The following is a 23,580-nucleotide window of genomic DNA, read 5'->3' as shown; positions in this document are numbered from 1 at the left end:
ATACAATAAGTGTCAGGGGCCCGAGACTGTTCAACTGCCTCCCAGCATACATAAGGGGGATTACCAACAGACCCCTGGCAGTCTTCAAGCTGGCACTGGACAAGCACCTAAAGTCGGTTCCTGACCAGCCGGGCTGTGGCTCGTACGTTGGTTTGCGTGCAGCCAGCAGCAACAGCCTGGTTGATCAGGCTCTGATCCACCAGGAGGCCTGGTCACAGACCGGGCCGCGGGGGCGTTGACCCCCGGAACTCTCTCCAGGTAAACTCCAGGTATCATACCTGTTCTTAAAGCTATGTATGGATTCTGCCTATACCACTTCCGTGTCTGGGTTGTTCCACTTCCTGACCTCTCTAAGGCTAAAGTAGCATTTTCTGACATCTCTGACTTATCTGTGCTTTTAATTTCCAGCTGTGTAGCCTCGCCTCACAGTTCACACCCCTCAGCTTTGGAACTACTACTTTTATTGCAATTTTTTTTTTTTTTTTTTTTTTTTTTTTTTTTTATATACATGTATATTATAAGATGCAAGTTCTGTACTGGTGCTGCATACCCCAAGGTGGGCCTGACATATGTTTTGTATAAGGTCATAAATGCCCCTTTTTTTGGTATTCCTGAAAGCTACCCTTAAATTTGCAATTCTTGCATCTGTTGTTGAACTTATTTGGTTGATGTGTGTCTCAGGCAAAATGCTCACCCCAATGTCCTCTTTCAGAGAGGTTTACAGATTTTATCCCTTGAGCCTGTACACTGTTTCTGGACATCTTTGTACTTCTTCAATTTTCATTGCTTTGCATTTGCTAGGGTTTATTTCCAGCAGTCACTTATCAGACCAGTCCTGCAGTGTTTGTACATGCACATGTGTGTGTGTGTGTGTGTGTGTGTGTGTGTGTGTGTGTGTGGGTGGGTGGGTGTGGGTGTTGGGGGGCTTGTGTGTGTGTGTAGGGGGGCATGCCTGATTATCTCTACTTTCTCTTTCTCCCTACATTCTGTACTCTTGCATTTTGGTGCAAGCCAATAGCAGCTGCTTTACATGCATGACTGACAAACCAACATGTGTAAATCTTTCACAAATATCTCTCATGCTTTTTCAAGTGTCTCAATACTTGGAGCCAGCTTAAATATATGGGAAAGATTTTACAATTCCACCACTACCTCAAATAAATTTGCTAGGAGGGGAAACTGGTTCAAAGATATACTATACCAAAACAAACTTTTTATTGGCTATCATGTGATTGTTCTTGGTGTTTATTCTCCATATCTAGTTCCAAAACATGTTTTTACTTGATTGTTTTAGGAAACTTTTGGATTACACATAATGAAAAATACTATGACCCCTAATCATTAAACAGCCTAATATCTCAGTACAATGGTACCTCGGGATACGAGCAGCTCAGAATGCAAACAATTATGTAAGTGCTTTTGTAAGTGTACTTTTGGGAGTCTGAAATGGATTAATCTAATTTACATTATTCCTTATGGGAACAAATTTGTTTGATATCAGCACTCGAACAGCCTTCTGGAATGAAATAAGTTTGTATCCCGAGGTATCACTGTATATATTCTGTGCATGTTTTTATTGACAGGTAGGGACATCAATAAGTAAAAGGCTAATTATATAAAGTTCCTTGATGTATCAGTAACATATGTCAGAGTGAAGTCATCAACAGTGCATGTATTGCATATTGCTTGTGGTGCCATCATTTGCAAGGCATCTTGTAACACTAGATAATGTATTGAGAGCACAAAGTGGTTGTACTGTGCTTCTTTAAGTGATGCATGTTTTAACTTATATTCTAGAAATGGCCTATAATGCATAGAGAGGACCATAATTATTATTTTAATCTTCATAGAGTTGCTTGACTGGGTACATGGGCTTTGTGATTGGTAACGCAGGCTTGCTAATGTCATTAGTATTTGCTGATACTGTATTGTAAGCTGTATTTTAACTACATATATAACTGACACTGCACTTTGCAAAGTAATGATTGTAGATTAACCTTTCATATTTAATTTAGTAATATGAATTTAGAATATATGTGAATATACATACTGTATGTGAAATATATGAAATAAAGTTAATTTTGATCTATAACATCAATTTAAAAATTATGTAAAATGACTACATATTGTACTTTTCTAATATTTCCTTAATATGTCTATACTGTATTTATCTTACCCTTTGTGTGTTCCAGATGGTCTTCTATACATATATCACCATGTACTTGATTTTACAATTTATTAAAAATTTGTTAAAGGGCTATATGGGGTAAATTATACATCACTTGACTCATTTTCCTGATATTTTCATAATGATATTGAGGGATGAAATATGTCCAAGCATACCAATATTCATATTCCATGTTAAAGTTTTGAAAACACTGTACCATACTGTATATCAGGTTTCATTATATTCTATACCTTTTCAAAATATGACACAGTATCTGCATCATCTCTCTGTGTTGAAGCATAAAACATTCACTATCCTACAACTATAAATTGAATATGCCAAGTTGTGATCATTCATTGGGAAAATTGTACATTATCTGTTAATTTACCACAAAATTTAGGAAGACAGGAAGGGGCATCTGAACTGTAGTGTCAGCATGACTGATAAAACAGTGATAGTGTGAATAATGGTGAAAGTATTTCTTCTTTTGGGTCACCTTATCTCAGTGGGAGATGGCCAGTGTGGTAAAAAAATAAAAAGGGTGTTTCAGAAATTATCATTTAAAGATAGCATGCATCTTCAATGTATGTGTTACCTATTGTTCAATACAGTACTGAATAGTATTCAAAAAATTTGTAGATCTTCATATAAATAGCATTTATACACACAGAAAAATACTCTACTCTTCATGTAATTTAATTTAGCTTGTCAGAAAAATGTTTTAAAATTTTCATGCAATAGTGCAAAATTACTGTAGTTGTGTATATAAATGCATATATAGTTCCAAATTTCCTCTCACAACTTGATAATGGACCAAGTCAGATTGAAACATCATGTAAAATTCCTTGACAGACTTTAAGTTAGTTTTAAAAAATGCCCAAGATACCAAATAATATTCTTTTATCATAATATTCAGTGCCAGATTCATCTAACACAAAGAAACAATGTTGGTAAAAAGGGTGATGAGTGAACTCCAGACCTTGCCACCATGCATGGGGACAGGGAGGGAGTCAGGAAGGGATAAAAATTGAAGTATTGGAAAATTAATTTGCAAAGAATGTCTAGCAAGGCCACTCTGCTAGAGAATGTTGCCAGCATATTGGTAATCAAACTTTATTTTTTATACACACCCCACTTACCTCAGTTGTATTGTTTTCATTAACTCGCTAAAATATACACATTAATCAAAAGTAGTCATTCTTATTTTTTAGAATTTGTCATTGTTAGGAATGGAACTTGTGTCTGGCCTTAATAAGGAAGATATCCAAATATCTAATGTTTAAAGGTATTGGTAGATATCTCTCTTGTCAGTTATAATTACTTTTCTGTTAGTGGTTTTGTATATGACAGCATTTCCAAGCTTTGTTGGGTATACTCTTCAAAATGATCTACAGCATATACAGTAAATTGGGATTTATTTTGTAATTCATATGACATTTCTTCTTAACCCAAATTGCTTTTCTTTTTGTTAGAAGTACATGCATATTCTCTTATACATATGCTGAATGAGTTGAGCATCCATCTTTCATAAGTTAGGTATCATTTTCCAGTTTAGTGAGGTATCCTTGTGTATTCATAGTCAGGTAAGTAATTTTCATTCTATAAACTTGTTTTCAACTAGCAAGGTGTCATTTATAAACCCCATTCATCATTCTCATCAGCAATTTATATACTCCATTCATTCTCATCAGCAGTTTTTAAATCTCAGTTATCATTCTCATCATCACTTTATAAACCATACCTATCATTCTCATTGTCACTTTATATAAATCTATCATTATTTGGAACATAAAAAATAGACATACATGTATGCAAAGACATTACAGATAGTCATAGAATGAATTTAATTATAATGAATACTGTACAACAAGCATACATTATGACAGTAGACTGAAAGTTTAGTAGTGCATGACAATAAAAAAAAAATTAGTTAAATTCTAACCAAATAAATTACATTCTCAGGTACTGTACAATTTTGTTTAAATATCAGGTGACAATTACTGCAATAACTTAAAAGCTAGTTGTAAAAAGTATTTTAAAGTAACAAAGTAAAGTATAGTGAAGCAGTAGTGCTCGTTTAGAGAAACTAATACAAAAAAGTAGAGGGTATTTACACAGAGATGGGGAGAATGATTTGACTGCAGTGTTGAGGCACAGGGTGCCTGCTTAAGCATAGTTTTGAATTGTGTAAGAATATTGCAGTTTTTCAGTTTGTCCACATTTTCGGTCCATTAATTTGTAAAGAATTTCAGTAGATGTTCAGTTAAACATGAAGATATCAAAGAGGTACTTGTTTCTGGTGTGATGTTTGCACATTTTGTTAAAATTTTCAAATTTTATTATACAGTATTTTAGTATTTTTTGGTCTAGACGAATATTACTGTATTGTATTGTTATTCTCATGTTCCTTAGTTGAATACTACTGTACCATATTATTTTACTATTCTTTGTCTGGTGAGTATTACTGTATATTCTACTAGCCTTTGTCTAGTTGTCTATTACTGTACCATACTGTATTATTGGTCTGCTCTGTACTCTTTAATTTAAAATATTAGTTTCTTACAATTTTTTTTTTATATAGCATCCCAATCTTTCATTCTTAAATACAACTTCAAGTATCCTGTTATTTCTTGCACTTATTGTAGGGATATTCTTGACTCTTATTCTGTTAAAGTATAACTCCTACTTTGTTGAGTTATCTATATTTTAGCTAACACTGCTCCAGATTTGTTATGCTACATAAATTCAGTGATAATATATACAGTACTGTATTCCCCATGACTGGGTAATATAAAGTAAAGGTGATTCCTCAGTCTAAGATCCATGGGAAAGCTCATACCTTTCTGGCATTATATAAAACTAACTGTCCCTTGGCCACTGTGGGATCTAAGAAAGGCATCCTCGTATTCCATAAGCCCAGGCCCCTCTACATCAGTGCATGCAAAAAGAATAGTACATGTACATATTTAAATTAATATACAGTACACTGATTCATCTTCATAAGCATTTGGTTCTAATTACTGTTATATTGCTGTCTGAAGTAATTTATTGAAAATTAGTGCTATAAGTTAGGCATATTTTGTCTTTCCTTCAGTGAGATGCAAGTAGACTGAAAATATTTGGTCATTTTACAACTAAAGGCATTTGTTTCATGCTTTAATGTGCATGTATTAAGAAACACTAATAGACTATTCATGTACAGTACTGTATTATACACTGTGACTCATAATGCTCATACTGTACCTGTTTTCTCCATCTGCATTTTCTCAATTCTATAGTAAATTACTACGTACATATATGTACTTGTTTTTTCTCTTAAATTTTTATCTCCTATTGGTTTCCAAATTGCAATAAATAGTTCTTGTAACAAATAATTGTTTTTCTCCTGTGGTTTGCAGGCACTTTTAGAAACTCATGATACTATAGCTGACCGTCGACATATAGGAGACGCAGGCACTTCAAGTAACGGTTATAGCAGTGTGAACGGTTGCCACGAGAACGCTACATTCATGCCAGAGGAAAATGGGTACCCGGTGGACGCCATCAGGATGGTGGGCCTCCGTAAAAGACCTGACGAACCCCTTGGGCTAACGGTGCGGGAAGATGAGAATAGCTATTTAGTCATAGCAAGAATAATGGCAGGAGGCACCATTGACAGACAAGGCCTTTTGCATGTTGGTGATGCAATCTGTGAAGTCAATGGAGTTAAGGTGAGATTTTAGTCATAAGAAAATTTTTCTGTATATCTCTTTCACTATAGAAATAATTTTGAAAAAGATGTTTGGTTAAAATAGTTTTGATTAATTTTGCTTCCTATAAAATATTGTAAATAGCAAAATCTAACAAAAAATTAAATTTATCATCATGAAAATATTAGTAATTATTAATAAGAATCTAAATTTGTTAGGATGTCTTGAATTAAATATGAATTGTTTAAGTAATGGAAAAATACTAAGAAAATATTTAGATTTTTGCCATGTCTTTATAATGCAAATTGTTCTTCCAGGTTACAAGTCTACAGGCATTACATAAGGAAGTGGAGAAGTGTCGAGATTCTGTAACATTGAAAGTGATACCAGCCCTACATGATCTACCATCCAGTAACCAGGTAACCAGCAGCCTCCACCCAGATTCTACAAAGACTGTTGTAAGTGTGGTTATATTTCTTTAGTTCAGGCCAGTATCTTCCTGCTTGAAACCAACTAACAACTGGAGCCTCTAAACGGGTGGTGACGGTGGGGAGTGTTATGCTGAAGGATGCATATGTATTGATTGCTATTATGAAAGATTACCTAACCCAATACAGTATGTATACTGCACTTTGATTATTATTATTTGTGTGCTGCATGTCATACATATAAATCTTTTCCTTGATAATTAGCTTATAATATGGATGCCTTTTAGAGAATGCCAGAGTATAGCTTCATTCTTTGACACTAAGACTTGATACTTTTGGGGAAGAATTAGTTTTGGTCACAAAATTCTTTCATTACCTTGGGAAATTCTACTGTACTTCATTGTTCTTTTTCTGGCTGCTAGCCACATTCAATCCATCAGCTTCTACAAGAGTCAATTATACTATTGCAACAGGTGGATTCTTTTCTTGATAAATATTTTTGTTCTTCAAAACTCTCTTTTAACAATTGAATTCAGCTGAAATTAGGGGATATTTTGTATCAAGGCTACCCTTTCAAAGGAGTTATCCTAAAGTTAATGAGGCTTAGAGGATAGACGTAAAGGCTGTGGGTTATTTTTGTGCATGTTTCAAACTTTTTTAAGATAATACAGTATCATTATTACTGCACTTTATTTAATACCTTATAAATCAGCTGGATGAATAATCGTCTGGATGAAATGAATACATACACTATTGCAAATTTATGTCACAGTTGTGGTAGGTTGCTTAGTGTGTGAAGGTGTGCCAGCCCCACTGGCACCACACCAAGTAACCTTTCTACACTGTTTGTAAGAATGCTATAATAATAAGATTCATGCATTTAACTTATTATTTTTAATATTCTCTTAGCATTGCATGGCTACTTTCAGTCACATGCAAATATTTTTCACTTCTTGAAATTGGAGCACTATAAATATATAACAAATACAGTAAACCCTTCCATAATGTGGTGGATAAGTTCTGACAATTGTCATTGTGTGATTGAAAGCTTTATATAAAGTGAAGAACATATGGGCAAAATAGTGTTGTGTTTCAGGCACCTTGAAAAATGTCGAACAAGTTAAAAAATAAAAGCGAACAGTTATAAATTTTATCTTACCCTAAAATTCTGTTGATATTTTGTTGACTTGGTAGTGTGTGGTGAGGGTTGATGTGGCCCTACTGGTTGAGGTGGATGTTTTTGGTTGTGTTGATGTGGATACAGAGTTATTAGTAGTTGATGAGTGTATTGAGGTGTTGAAATTTTGAGTAATACATCTCTGCTCTGGTTTACCTTGTAGTATTTTATTCAGGAGACAATAATGTATCATTGTTTGCTTTAAGTTTGACAGTGGTACCCTGAGTTTTGTACAGCTCCCAACTCGAAGAATTATGTAAGTGTATTATTATAAGTGTTTTTGTAAGTGCATTTTTGGGAGTCTGAAACGGACTAGTCTAATTTACATCATTCCTTATGGGAACAAATTCGCTCGGTAACGGCACTCAAACAGCCTTCTGGAACAAATTATGGTCGAAACTCAGGGTACCACTGTACTTCATAGCAGTGCTTCAAGATGTGTCAGTTTAAGAGTCTGCATGTAAGTATTGAGTGTTAATTGGTTATCTTCATGTTCATCATCATCATCATCATCCAGCTGGGAATGAAGATTCTCCAGCATTTCTCCTTCAGATGCATCTTTGTCCTCACCTTCTGACAGTTCATTTACGTCATCTTTACTGAAGTCCTCGTGTCTTGCTGTCCTTGCCAGAGTCAGAATTTCCTGGACTTGACTCCTCACTGAGGCAAAACCAGATAAATTATGCACCACAGAAGCATAATTTACCCCAGCCTGCATTTATGGTTAGTGAGGGCACTTCATCCCATAACACCTTGATGTGTGTAAGGGCATTTGCAAATGTTAAATTTATGCCAAATCTGGCATGTCAGTCTTAGAGCTGTGGTCCACTACTGTGATGAGTTTTTCTATTAACCTATGTATGTAGTGGCACTTAAATATCTTAATATCTCATTGATCCTGTGGCCATATCAAAGATATTGTGTTGGATGGTAAAACTGCAATCTTTACATTTAGGTGCACAGACTGCAAGACTGGAGGATTACTACAGGAGTTGTCAAGCATGAGCAGAACTTTGAACCCAAGGTTCTTCCAGGTCCAGTATGACTTGACTGAAGGAATACAATGATGCTTGAACTATTAAACAAACAGGTTGTTAGTCATCCATGCTGAATTGTTAGACTGCTAAATAAGTAATTTTAATTCACAGGGTTTAACCGAATGATAAATCAACTTAGGCTTGCACTTGAAATTGCCAGCCACATTTGCACACAGAAGCAAGCTAACATAGTCCTTAGCTGCCTTGAGTCCAGGGGCACTTTATTCTTCCTTGCTAATGTACATTTTTAATAGCATATGCTTCCAGCATAGCCCTGCCTTGTCAGCATTAAATACTTGGTGAGGACTGATAGTCCTCAGGAATAATTTGTAAAGATTCTTCCTTCTCACGTACGGGCGGGGATTGAACTCTTGGCTAGTGAGTCATAAAACTCCACTAGTTGCGAGTTCAATCCCTGCCTGTACTGTGGTTTGTTTGCAATCGTGTCATTACAATTTCTAGAGTCATTCTCACACAGTTTTATAGTAGGATAGGGTTTTATAGATTATTATCAGAGCACTAAGCAGGGTTCCTTTCCTTGTTTACTCCTCAGTCTACACACTAATTTTTCTGTCTTATTTAGCCATGCAGATCTTTTTGGCATTCTTTTTCACTACTCGTTGCAGGATGGTAGAATGTCTTGGATAAAAAAAAAGTGGCTAGCATCAGTTACACATGCACCATCCCTGAGAATATCTAAGCTTTTCACATTTTTATGACTACCATCAGAGATTCATGCTTATTCTCATTCTTGGCACCTCCAGCATTACTAGTACATTAAACCCTCGATAAATGGGCTTTAACCCTTTCAGGGTCCAGAGGCCAAATTTCAAAGTGTGCACCAGGGTCCAAGAATTTAAAAAAAAAAAAAAAAATTCTTATAAAATAGTAGAGAATCTTTTTCTAAATAAAACAAAAAGTACGAAATTTGACGGAAAATTGACGAAATTATGCTCTCACGAATTTTGATGTGTCAGTGATATTTACTAATCGGCCATTTTGCCGACTTTGACTCCCATTTTAGGCCAATTACATTATTCCAGTCAACCAAATTCTTAGCTATTTCACTAGTATTACTTCTATTTTATCGATTGAGCACAAGAAATCGCCAAGTCAACTGTTTCAACTACAAAATAAAGTGATAGGAAATTGGTAATTTGGTCAATTTAATGCAAAATTCAAAATATTCCAATTTCAAAATAGGGTCCAGAATAAACAAGGCAGGCATTCCTGTCACTAAACTAACATTACCTCTGTTCATTAGTTATGTTTTCAGGCTTTACAAATGAATTCCATTTTGATTTTTAATATAAATAATATAAGCACATTTGTAAATGTATATTAGACCCACCAGCTGGCGTGTATTAAATATGCGAGGTCATTTGTTTACTCTTGAACATTGACAAAAATCTAACATTTTCGCTACTTTGAGCTCAGTTTCAAGCCATTTTCTGTACTAAAACCAATCAAAATCATCTCTATTTCTGTAATATATCTTCCATTCTATCAAAAGAGACCAAGAAATTGCAAATACAACTATAAAAAAACATGAAAAGACACTGGAAAGTCGCTGTTTTAATCGAAAATTACGGTCTCAGGTTTTTTTGGTCTCATATGCACTGTGTACTGCAGGATTTGTTTTATGTGGTGCACGCATACTGCATAGATGTATTCTATCATATCTAGGCCCAAATTTACCGCTCACAACATATCAGAGTGAGTTGAGCTCATGGCACAGATCTACGGTTTGGACCCTCAACGTAAAGCCGTAGATCTACGGCACGGACCCTGAAAGGGTTAAAATACGGTAAGTTATACTTTTAACTCCTACATTTTCAGGGTTTATGCAATACGTATACAGTATGTACTTTGTAAAAAAAAAAACCTCATATATATATATATATAGCTTTTATCCATTACTCCTGAATTTCTTGTTTCTGACTTTTTTTTTTTTAAACTCCCATATACTGTACTATAAATTTCAGTTCCATTCATTTAGACATAGCTGTTGTACCAAGAGTTATACATAGAAAAGTCATTGTACTTAACTTCATATATCAGTGTTTCTGAAATAAACTTTATATTATATTGCATTATATCGCATTTTAATTTCATAAATTAGATCCATTTGCCTTTTTTTACAACTAGACAATTATTATTTTTTATGAATTATGTTGTATCCTGTATGTTTTTGTAACTTCCTGCTAATATGGTACTATGTATAGACTTAAGAATAATAAATCAAACTATGTAGTTCTTAAAACTAGACTTAAGTTTTGCTCAGAATGTTGTATATCCTATGGGCTCTCTGATTAAAAATATTCTAAATCTAAATCTTGGGGGCTAAGAGGTAAAGAAAAAACAGAGTGATGAAAAAGATTCAAAATTGCATTATCAAAACAGGATAAGTAGCTCACATGACACATAGAATGCAACTGTAGGCATTGTGGGTGGGTGCAAAGAGGAGGGGTGCTGTTTACCCCTCTCAAAACAATAACACTGAATCCACGTATCTGTAGGCCTGACTTGGGGATTATGTAAGTGTGTTGTAGCATTATGAAAGAAATAATACAATGACAATATACCAAAACAAAAAACATTATGTAGGGTCATGTTATGAGAGGGTTTATTGTACTTTTTTTGATAAATGAATTGCAATTATGCTATAATTTTCTGAACTTTTCATCATAATTTGGTTGCATGGGGGTTAAGGCCATTATTACTGGTATCTTAACTAGTAGTTATATTATACAGCATCTTTATTTTGCTTAATTTTTTCTTTCGTGTTCTCTTGTGGAAAAATAATAATTGTATAATTGTTCTTAAATTTTGCTTTATACTGGGCATTTATATTTTTAGAACATAGTTTGTAAATAGTGATGAATAATGGCCTTTACAGTGTTACATGCGAGCACTCTACTCCTATGATCCAGCTGAAGACACTCTCCTTCCAACCTGCCCATCACAGTCTCCACAAGACATCGGCCTCAAATTTGAAAAGGGTGATGTATTACAGGTAATTGTAACCGTAATTGAAATTGAAATCTATTATCCTTTTATCCTTCACAGCAAAGTCAAATTTGTTTTCATTTTATATTCAGTCAAAGTGTGTTTTATTTAAATGAAGCTGGTCTTAAAGCACAGGAAAGGTGTAAAAATGCCAGAATTTAATTGCAACTGAGGTTGTTTGCTCCAGTGATAGAAATGGGTTTTAAGAAGTAGGTACACACTTTGGAAATTGAGTAAGAATTCTTAAAGGAGTGTAACAATTTGGTAAATATACCAAAACCCCCTTTATATGTAGAGCATTTCTGGCAAGTTTAAGACTAACTTAAGATTAATAAGGCAATAACAGTGCTATAATTTTAAATATAGTCATTAGGTGAGTTACAGTGAATAGAAGAAAATTGAATATTCAACTAGTTCATGCTATATAGCTTTAGTAAGTTCTGTAGAGAATAATTACAGTTTTGATGTAGTATATAAAAAGTACAGTATTACAATTTAGCACAATTTAAGACAATGAAGTTGAAAGAATTTTAAGTTTGAAGTAATGATTAAATAGTTGAGCAATCACCAAGCACAATTTACAATATGAAGTACAGTGGAACCTCTGCTTACGAGTGCCCCAACATGCGAGTTTTTCAAGATAAGAGCAGTCGCTCAGTTGGTTTTTTGCTTCCAAATGCGAGCGAAATTTCAAGATGAGAGCGGGCCTTTTTCTCCACGCTTGTCACACTTTCATCTGCAGGGCGTTTCAATAAAAAAATGTCCTAGGATATTATTATTATTTTTTTTTTTTTTTTCAACAAGTCGGCCGTCTCCCACCGAGGCAGGGTGACCCAAAAAAGAAAGAAAATCCCCAAAAAGAAAATACTTTCATCATCATTCAACACTTTCACCACACTCACACATTATCACTGTTTTTGCAGAGGTGCTCAGAATACAACAGTCTAGAAGCATACACATATAAAGATACACAACATATCCCTCCAAACTGCCAATATCCCAAACCCCTCCTTTAAAGTGCAGGCATTGTACTTCCCATTTCCAGGACTCAAGTCCGACTATATGAAAATAACCGGTTTCCCTGAATCCCTTCACTAAATATTACCCTGCTCACACTCCAACAGATCGTCAGGTCCCAAGTACCATTCGTCTCCATTCACTCCTATCTAACACGCTCACGCACGCTTGCTGGAAGTCCAAGCCCCTTGCCCACAAAACCTCCTTTACCCCCTCTCTCCAACCCTTTCGAGGACGACCCCTACCCCGCCTTCCTTCCCCTATAGATTTATATGCTTTCCATGTCATTCTACTTTGATCCATTCTCTCTAAATGACCAAACCACCTCAACAACCCCTCTTCTGCCCTCTGACTAATACTTTTATTAACTCCACACCTTCTCCTAATTTCCACACTCCGAATTTTCTGCATAATATTTACACCACACATTGCCCTTAAACAGGACATCTCCAAAGCCTCCAACCGTCTCCTCGCTGCTGCATTTACCACCCAAGCTTCACACCCATATAAGAGTGTTGGTACTACTATACTTTCATACATTCCCTTCTTTGCCTCCATAGATAACGTTTTTTGACTCCACATATACCTCAACGCATCACTCACCTTTTTTCCCTCATCAATTCTATGATTAACCTCATCCTTCATAAATCCATCCGCCGACACGTCAACTCCCAAGTATCTGAAAACATTCACTTCTTCCATACTCCTCCTCCCCAATTTGATATCCAATTTTTCTTTATCTAAATCATTTGACACCCTCATCACCTTACTCTTTTCTATGTTCACTTTCAACTTTCTACCTTTACACACATTCCCAAACTCATCCACTAACCTTTGCAATTTTTCTTTAGAATCTCCCATAAGCACAGTATCATCAGCAAAAAGTAACTGTGTCAATTCCCATTTTGAATTTGATTCCCCAAAATTTAATCCCACCCCTCTCCCGAACACCCTAGCATTTACTTCCTTTACAACCCCATCTATAAATATATTAAACAACCATGGTGACATTACACATCCCTGTCTAAGACCTACTTTTACTGGGAAGTAGTCTCCCTCTCTTCTACACACCCTAACCTGAGCCTCACTATCCTCATAAAAACTCTTTACAGCATTTAATAACTTACAACCTATTCCATATACTTGCAACATCTGCCACATTGCTCCTCTATCCACTCTATCATATGCCTGTTCTAAATCCATAAATGCAATAAAAACTTCCCTACCTTTATCTAAATACTGTTCACATATATGCTTCAATGTAAACACTTGATCTACACATCCCCTACCCACTCTGAAACCTCCTTGCTCATCCGCAATCCTACATTCTGTCTTACCTCTAATTCTTTCAATTATAACCCTACCGTACACTTTTCCTGGTATACTCAGTAAGCTTATTCCTCTATAATTTTTACAGTCTCTTTTGTCCCCTTTCCCTTTATATAAAGGGACTATACATGCTCTCCGCCAATCCCTAGGTACCTTCCCCTCTTTCATACATTTATTAAACAAAAGTACCAACCACTCCAACACTATATCCCCCCCTGCTTTTAACATTTCTGTCATGATCCCATCAGTTCCAGCTGCTTTACCCCCTTTCATTTTACGTAATGCCTCACGTACCTCCCCCACACTTACATTCTGCTCTTCTTCACTCCTAAAAGATGGTATACCTCCCTGACCAGTGCATGAAATTACTGCTTCTGTTTCTTCCTTAACATTTAAAAGTTCCTCAAAATATTCTCGCCATCTACCCAATACCTCCATCTCCCCATCTACTAACTCCCCTACTCTGTTTTTAACTGACAAATCCATATTTTCACTAGGCTTTCTTAACTTGTTTAACTCACTCCAAAATTTTTTCTTATTTTCATTAAAATTTAAAATTATTATTATTATTATTATTAATTAGTACATACATATTCTTATAATAATACTCTTGCTTACCATTTGGAATTTTTATTCACACAAAAAATAGATTTACTGTTATGCAAACTACTGCATTATTGTAATAGTTGTATAAATAATGTCAACTCACTTGTGACTGCGCATGAGACTGGCCAGGTGGACACGTATTGGACGATGATGTCATTTATTTACTCTTGAACACTGCCAAAGGATCAAACATTTCTGCTACTTTGAGCTCAGTTTCGAGGTACTTTTCATCTTAAAACCAATCAAAATCATATCTATTTCTGTAATGTATCTTCCAGTCTATCAAATGAGACCAAAAAACGAGAATACAACCATAAAAACCGTATGAAAATACTGCTAAGGGGCAGCTAATTGCTGAGAAGTGAACTCCATTATTTATGGTCTGATTTCTTTCATTTTTGGTGCATGTTAAGAAGCATCTTTCCATCATACATTGCCCAAGTTTCAATAAGATAGTCCAACAACTGGACCAACACCATATCCCCTTTAAAATCAGGCATAATTACAGATAATACCACAGACCACTACCCTACTTTCCTCATAACAACTCTTGGTAAAATACCCCAAGACACTACTAAAGTCACCTTCAGACTTCACAATGAGGCAGCCATTAATAACTTCACAACAGCAGTAACAAACATTGACTGGCACACTGAGCTAGAAATCTATACAGATATTGACGAATGTTTTAATAATTTTCTAAAAAAGACCCAATACCTTTATAACAAGCACTGCCCTAAAAAAACTAAACAGATGACAGCTAAGAGACTGAACAGTCCCTGGCTAACACCCAGCATTCTCAAATCCATAAATACAAAACACCGATATGAAAAACAGTACAGAATGGGTCACATAACCAGAGACCAAACAAAACGTTACTCGTCAATCCTAACCAGCCTGATAAGAAGGGCAAAAAAATTGTATTATGAGAACAGATTATCCAACTTACGAGGTGATATAAAAAAGACCTGGAAGACCCTATCAGAAATTCTGGGAACAAAAAAGATATCACGACATAGCGAAATAAAATTAACAAAATCAGATGAACCCCAACTCCCACCAACAGAAACAGCAAACACTCAATGATTTCTTCTCCACTATAGGTCAAAACCTTGCCAATAATATCCCAAGCTCAGATACCCCACCAAATGACTACCTCACCGGCAACTACCCGAACACACTGTTCCTAGCTCCGACTAACCCATACGAAGTCTCCCTTATTATCAACGCACTGAAAAACAAGGCAGGAGATTTAAATACCTTACCACCCTTTATATACAAAAAAGCATCACAAGTACTATCACCAATCATTGCAACACTCTTTAACAAATCCATTGAATCCTCCACCTTCCCTACAGTTCTCAAAATAGCAAGGGTCACCCCGATCCATAAAGGAGGAGACCAAACAGAGTTGAATAACTATAGGCCAATATCCAATTTACACCCTCTCTCAAAAATCTTCGAAAAATTAATTCATAAACGAATCTACTCCTACCTCATCTCCCATAACATTCTCAACCCCTGCCAATTTGGATTCAGGCCTAATAAAAATACTAATGATGCTATTATACACATGCTAGAACATATATACACTGCAATAGAGAAAAAAGAAGTCCTACTGGGGATCTTCATTGACTTACGTAAAGCTTTTGATACAGTTGACCATGACTTGCTCCACGTAAAATTGTCACACTATGGTATTAGAGGGCACTCCCTCAACTACCTCAAGTCTTACCTCAGCAACAGAAGCCAATATGTGTACGCAAATGGGGCAAGCTCTTCCGCACAACCAATTACAGTTGGTGTCCCACAGGGAAGTGTCCTTGGCCCTCTTCTCTTTCTCCTATACATAAATGACCTACCAAATGCTTCGCAATTACTCAAACCCACACTTTTTGCAGATGACACCACATACGTCTTCTCTCACCCGAGCCCAGTCACGCTAGCCAATACTGTAAACACCGAACTACAGAAAATATCTACCTGGATGAGGACTAACAAACTTACACTAAACATTGACAAAACCTACTTCATTCAGTTTGGTAGCAGAGCTACAGATGTACCTCTTAACATAACGATAAACGGATCACCTATCACAAAGCTAACAGAGGGAAAATTCTTAGGAATCCACCTCGATAATAGACTCAAATTTCATACACATATACAACAAATTTCTAAGAAAATTTCCAAGACTGTAGGCATACTATTGAAGATACGGTACTATGTTCCACAGTCAGCCCTCCTGGCCCTTTATCACTCTCTTATTTACCCCTATCTCACCTATGGAATTTGTGCATGGGGCTCAACAACAACTAACCATCTCAGACCACTAATTACCCAACAAAAGGCTGCAGTTAGAATGATAACAAATTCTCACTACAGGCAGCACACTCCACCAATATTCAAAACACTCAACCTACTCACCATACAAAACATCCATACTTATTATTGCACTTATTACATACATAGAACACTTAACTCTGATATTAACCCTCCCCTCAAACATCTCCTTGCCAACCTCAACAGAACACATGACCATAATACAAGGCACAGATCACTCTTTGATGTTCCTCGTGTCCATCTCGCGCTATGCAAAAACTCAATGCACATAAAAGGCCCTAAAATCTGAAATTCATTACCTTTAAATATAAAAGAAACACTACCTGTTTATAAATTCAAGTCTCTTCTCAAAGTTCACTTACTCAAAACCAAATAAATACTGAATAACTGAACCATATAAATTGTATATCCTAAATGTTACTCACAATTATATCACACAAATGTTAAACCTAACTTTATTTTTTTTAAATACACTACCTAACAGAATACTCCATTCTATGCATGCAAGCATAGGACCTGTCTTTGTAATACTCATTTGTATTTTATAGTTATCTGTTTACAATAATGTATTATCACTGATTTCATCATTGCTTAGTTAATCTTAAGTTAATTTTAAGCCAGCCCGTAATGCTATGCATATAAGTGGCTTTGGCATGCTGCTCTTACCTGTATTTTTTGTACCTCTGTTTGTATGCTAAATTTCTAAATAAATAAATAAATAAATAAAAAAACAAACAAATGAGATCCAATTCAGTATATCAAGAGCAAGAGCCCCTCACCAGTGTCAAGGAAACTCCATTGAGGCCCGCTCGCTTATGGAAATTTCGCTCACACATGAAAGCAAAAAAAAAATCAACCAATCGACTGTTCGTATTTGAAAAACTCGCAAGTGGAGGTTCCACTGTACTGAAGTATTTTGTTGTGCCAGGAATTCCACTGGAATGGATTAATTCCATTTCACTTAATTTAAACGAGGAAAATTGACTCAACAAATGAGTAAATCGAGATGTGAGCAAGGTCATGGAATGTATTAAATTTGTAAGTAGAGGTTCCACTGTAATACAATTTAGCACAATTTAAAACAATAAAAGTGAAACAATTTTAAGTTTGAAGTAGTGAATAAATAGTTGAGCAGTCATCAAACACAATATACAATAATGAAATTGAAAAAAATTTAAGTTTGAAGTAAATGATCAAATAATTGAGCAATCATAAATTATTTAGGAGTTTTTTGAGTAACTGGTAGGTGTTAAGTAAAGTGTTTGTATGGTTAATTTTGGGTGATGAGGTGATTTCTAAGTAGAATCTTAAATTGATTTACAGGCAGGGGCCCTTTAGTATGTTCAGGCAATGCATTCCAGATCTTCAGGCCCTTTATGTGCATAGCATTTTTGCATAGAGATGGACATGAGGGATATCAAAGAGTGATTTGTGCCTTTTCACTCTCTGTATCTGGTATCCTGGGCATGCTTTCGGTCACAAACTCCTCAAAACCATGAAATTCATCTTCACTGACACTTCCATCTTTGTTAGAACTATCACTTGGGAAGAGAAGAGTCCTAAATTCGCCAGGGAGTGAGATAATTCTTACCACAAGGCATGGTAAACAAGGACTACTGAAATGGCGTTCCCACAGTGCAGTGCGGGTGCCCTAATTTTTTTTTATACTGCGCACACTGACAACGCAGATCCATTCTCTTACATGTAGGTCTACCAGCTTTCTCCTGCTATATCTGAAGCCGCTAGAGTTTTGGCGCAGTACTATGGCACCAACACTGGCTCGTAAGCCTTAGTACAGCAGGGTTAATTAAAGGTTTAAGGTGATTTGCTGTGGTTGAGCCCCATGCACAAATACCATAGGTGAGGTAAGAACATAAGAAAGAAGGAATATTGCAACAGGCCTACTGACCCATACGAAGCAGGTAAGGGTAAATGAGAGTGGTAAAGGGCAAGAAGAACCATTTGGGGTACATAGTACCGTATCTTTGAAAGGATGCTTACTGGTTTGGAGACTTTCTTGGATATTTGCTGTATGTGGATCTGGAATTTGAGACTGCAGTCAAGGTGGAGACCTAGAAATTTGCCGTGTGTGTTTTGAAATGGGTGAACCATTTATCAGTATGTTTAGCTGTACATTTGAAGCTCTGTTTCCAAACAGCATGAAGTAGTTTTTGTCTATATTGAGTGTAAGTTTGTTGGTAGTCATCCAAGTAGATATCTTTAGTACAGCCTCTCCTCACTTAACGACGGAGTTCCGTTCCTAAGACCACGTTGGTAAATGAATTTGTCGCTAAGTGAGGAGCATACTATAATGGTAGAGGGTGTCAACCATCTTTGATATTGTTTTAATGTCACTTTTGCACTATTTATAACATTTCTGGTATATTTTTAAATGTTTATACAGTAGTGTACTGTATATTGCAATAAACAGAACAGAGGAAATCAGCTCTAATATACAGTATTTAGGTATGCAAACTGGTCAGAGCCCGTTGTAAGCTCGAGGCATCGATAAATGAGTACGTTGCTAAGTGAGGAGAGGCTGTAGTTCGTAATTTAGTGTCTGTTAGTATAGATGGGTTTGGGTGAAAGAAGACTTAGGTAGTGTCATCTGCAAATAAAATGGGTTTAAGGAGTTTAGATGTTTTTGGGAGGTCATTGATATAAATGAGAAAGAGAAGTGGGCCAAAGACACTACCCTGTGGGACTCCAACAAGAATAGGTTGTGTAGTGGAATTAGTGCTATATGTGTATACTTACTCATTCTATTGCTAAGATTTTAAGTAATCAAGATAGTGTCCTCTGACCCCATAATGTTCAAGTTTTTGGTGCAGTAGGTCATGTTCAAATGTATCAAAAACTGTTTGTAGGTCTATGAAAAGTCCCAGGGAAATTTCATTTTTTCGAGCTCCAAATATATTAGTTCAAGCATATGATCGTGTACACAGGTACATGATCATATGTACACAGGTACATATGATCATGTACCTACGTAAATCTCCCATTCCCCATTTCCATCACTGATTTAAAAAAATAAAATACAGTACAGCATTGTAGATTTTTACCATAGAGGCATCAAATAATAGCAGAATGTTTCCATTAGCAGTGAAATTGAACATTAAAAATTGGAAAATGAGAGGTAGGTACACACCAGGTACTCACATACCACTTATTTCGATCCCTAGTTTGCTCATAAAGAAATGGAGTTCTTCAAGAAAATTGGGCATTAACCCTTTGACTGTTTTGGTCGTATATATACGTCTTACAAGGTGCCGTGTTTGACGTATATATACTCATAAATTCTAGCGGCTTCAAATCAAGCAGGAGATAGCTGGTAGGCCCACATGTGAGAGACTGGGTCTGTGTGGTCAGTGTGCACCATATAAAAAAAATCCTGGAGCACGCAGTGCATAATGAAAAAAAAAAACTTCAATCCTTTTTTTTTTTTTATTAAAATGTCGACTTTGTGGTCTATTTTCGTAGAGTATTTATGGTTGTATTCCCGTTTTCTTGGTCTCATTTGATAGAATGGAAAACATATTGTAGAAATAGAGTTGGTTTTACTATAAAAAGAACCTGGAATTAGAGCTCAAAGTAGGAGAAATGTTTGATTTTTGCCAATGTTCAAAAGTAAACAAATTATGTCATTGTCCAATAAATCTCCAACTAGCCATTCTAATATGCAGTCATGAATGGGTTAACATTATTTGTACAATTATTACAGTATTGCAGTAGTCTGCATAACAGTAAATCTTCTATTTTTTATTTGAATAAAAATTCATAATAGAAAGCAAGAGTAATATCAGAGGGGCCTGGAGACATGACTGATGAACAAAGAAAATGTTATTTTGGAGCCAGGAATGTCTGCATTGTTCATTCTGGACCTTATTTTGAAATTGTCATATTTTTTAATTTTCGTGAAATTGGCCAAATTGCAAATTTCTGATCACGTTATTGGGTAGTTGAAATCGGTAAATGGGCAGTTTCTTGTACTCAATCGATAGAAAAAACGGAGTTCTAAAGAAATAGCTATGAGTTTGGTCGACTGGAACAATGGAATTAGCCGAAAATAAGGCTCAAAGTAGGCAAAATCGCCAATTTGTAAATATCGCTGAGGTCGCTAACTTCACGAGAGCGTAATTCCGTCAGTTTTCTATCAAATTTCGTTTTTTTTGTGTCATTACAACCGGGAAAAGATTCTCTATCATTTCATAAGATTTTTTTTTTTTTTTTTTTTTTTTAAATTTTGTGACACCAGGAGACACAGTCAAAGGCTTAAAAGAACAGTTATAAAAAGCATTCTGAAATCTTAAGTATTGTCAAATTAGTCTCATTAATTTGCACTCTCTGCATAAGAAAGATTCTTGCTATTTTGCCTATAAACAAGCCTTGGAGAAACCAGTAATAAAGTGTTAAGGTTTAATGGAAAGGATAGTTTGGTTCAAGTTCATTTGAAGCGGTGTCTCACAGATAGAGAAATCAGTTTACCAGATTTCCTAGTCGTTCAAGGTTTATCTGGCTCACAGTCCCCAAGAGTAAGTACCAGTGGTCCACTATTTGAGAATTGCTGGAAGGGGTTCAGCAAATCATCTATATATTGTCCAGAAAAAAATTATAATTTAACTTGAAATTAAACCTAAAATGAGTTTGTGGTTTACAGATGAATCAGTAATTTATGAGTGTTAACTTGCTGAAGTTGATGTTAATCTTGATGCTGCATACAGTATAATAGGAAATTTTTCATGTTGAATGATTTAAATGTTTTTGCGAATACAAATTTTCTTTAAAGTTGCTCTGAAATACTTAATAGTGACATTCTTAAAAAAGAATGAAATCCTGTGGTTAGCTTGGAATTTAGAGGTCATGAATCAAGAAAAAAATACAGTGGCTACCATGAAAGCATAAATAATCCAAGCTATCCATGTAATGGCCTTCAGTAAAAGCATTGTAGTGTGTAATAAAATCATGCTGATTATGAAGCACATGAATTTTGGAGTTCATCTGTATACTACAGGATATGTGATGGAAGTTTGAGAGAGAGCTCATGAAAAATGTCCTTTTTCATCACAGCTTTAAACCATAGGTTTTTATCTCAGTTGGCAGTTTTCTTTTTTAGATTGCGATTGTAATTATTTGGCAAAAATTTTTGTACATTTATTTGTTAGCCCCGACGGTGTTTTCTTTCACTTCCACAATGTGTTTTGTCAGGGTGAGTGTGGTTGGCTTAGTGCATCCTCGAACCTGTTATTTCTCTGCCTTTTCTGTTTATAAATTACATTCCTATCCTTTATTTCAACTGGCTCCCTTCCTTTTGCACTTCTGTGTGACTAGATAATGGTCCGTGACTTATGATGACTGAAACGTCGTCATAAGTTTCATTCTCCTGTACAGCGGACCCTCAACCAGCGATATTAATCCGTTCCTGAGAGCTCATCGTTAATCAAAATAATCGTTAGTCAAGTTAATTTTCCCCATAAGAAATAATGGAAATCAAATTAATCCGTGCAAGACACCCCAAAGTATTGAAAAAAAAAATTTTTTACCACACAGGATGTACATGTTTATAGAGGGGCAACTGATATATCGGATCATTATTTAGTTGTAGCTACAGTTAGAGTAAGAGGTAGATGGGAAAAGAGGAAGGTGGCAACAACAAGTAAGAGGGAGGTGAAAGTGTATAAACTAAGGGAGGAGGAAGTTCGGGGGAGATATAAGCGACTGTTGGCAGAAAGGTGGGCTAGTGCAAAGATGAGTAGTGGGGGGGTTGAAGAGGGTTGGAATAGTTTTAAAAATGCAGTATTTAGAATGTGGGGCAGAAGTTTGTGGTTATAGGAGGGTGGGGGCAGGTGGAAAGAGGAGTGATTGGTGGAATGATGAAGTAAAGGGTGTGATAAAAGAGAAAAAGTTAGCTTATGAGAGGTTTTTACAAAGCAGAAGTGTTATAAGAAGAGCAGAGTATATGGAGAGTAAAAGAAGGGTGAAGAGAGTGGTGAGAGAGTGCAAAAGGAGAGCAGATGATAGAGTGGGAGAGGCACTGTCAAGAAATTTTAATGAAAATAAGAAAAAATTTTGGAGTGAGTTAAATAAGTTAAGAAAGCCTAGGGAAAGTATGGATTTGTCAGTTAAAAACAGAGTAGGGGAGTTAGTAGATGGGGAGAGGGAGGTATTAGGTAGATAGCGAGAATATTTTGAGGAACTTTTAAATGTTGAGGAAGAAAGGGAGACGGTAATTTCATGCACTGGTCAGGGAGGTATACCATCTTTTAGGAGTGAAGAAGAGCAGAATGTAAGTGTGGGGGAGGTACGAGAGGCATTATGTAGAATGAAAGGGGGTAAAGCAGCTGGAACTGATGGGATCATGACAGAAATATTAAAAGCAGGGGGATATATAGTGTTGGAGTGGTTGGTACTTTTGTTTAATAAATGTATGAAAGAGGGGAAGGTACCTAGGAATTGGCGGAGAGCATGTATAGTCCCTTTATATAAAGGGAAAGGGGACAAAAGAGATTGTAAAAATTATAGAGGAATAAGTTTATTGAGTATACCGCTGTATAGCCCTTGTGGCTTAGCGCTTCTTTTTGATTATAATAATAATAATTATTGAGTATACCAGGAAAAGTGTACAGTAGGGTTATAATTGAAAGAATTAGAGGCAAGACAGAATGTAGGATTGCGGATGAGCAAGGAGGTTTCAGAGTGGGTAGGGGATGTGTAGATCAAGTGTTTACATTGAAGCATATATGTGAACAGTATATAGATAAAGGTAGGGAAGTTTTTATTGTAT

At 35.8% G+C, this 23,580-nt stretch overlaps 1 protein-coding gene across 6 annotated transcripts in view; it reads left to right on the top strand.

The window, feature by feature from the left end:
• Window positions 1–23,580, top strand: part of vari (MAGUK p55 subfamily member vari) — a 344,145-nt gene that overhangs the window by 255,882 nt on the left and 64,683 nt on the right. For all 6 annotated transcript variants that reach the window (XM_070085146.1, XM_070085147.1, XM_070085149.1 and 3 more), the window contains 3 exons: window positions 5,566–5,877; window positions 6,174–6,314; window positions 11,398–11,514. In XM_070085146.1, coding sequence (XP_069941247.1) covers window positions 5,566–5,877; window positions 6,174–6,314; window positions 11,398–11,514 — 570 coding nt within the window. The remainder of the gene's footprint in view (window positions 1–5,565; window positions 5,878–6,173; window positions 6,315–11,397; window positions 11,515–23,580) is intronic.

This window comes from Cherax quadricarinatus, chromosome 15 (genome assembly GCF_038502225.1).
Source record: "Cherax quadricarinatus isolate ZL_2023a chromosome 15, ASM3850222v1, whole genome shotgun sequence".
In the NCBI taxonomy this organism is placed as follows: Eukaryota; Metazoa; Arthropoda; class Malacostraca; order Decapoda; family Parastacidae; genus Cherax; species Cherax quadricarinatus.
The sequence above is the reverse complement of the archived record's forward strand: the minus strand, read 5'-3'. Positions and strand labels throughout refer to the sequence as shown.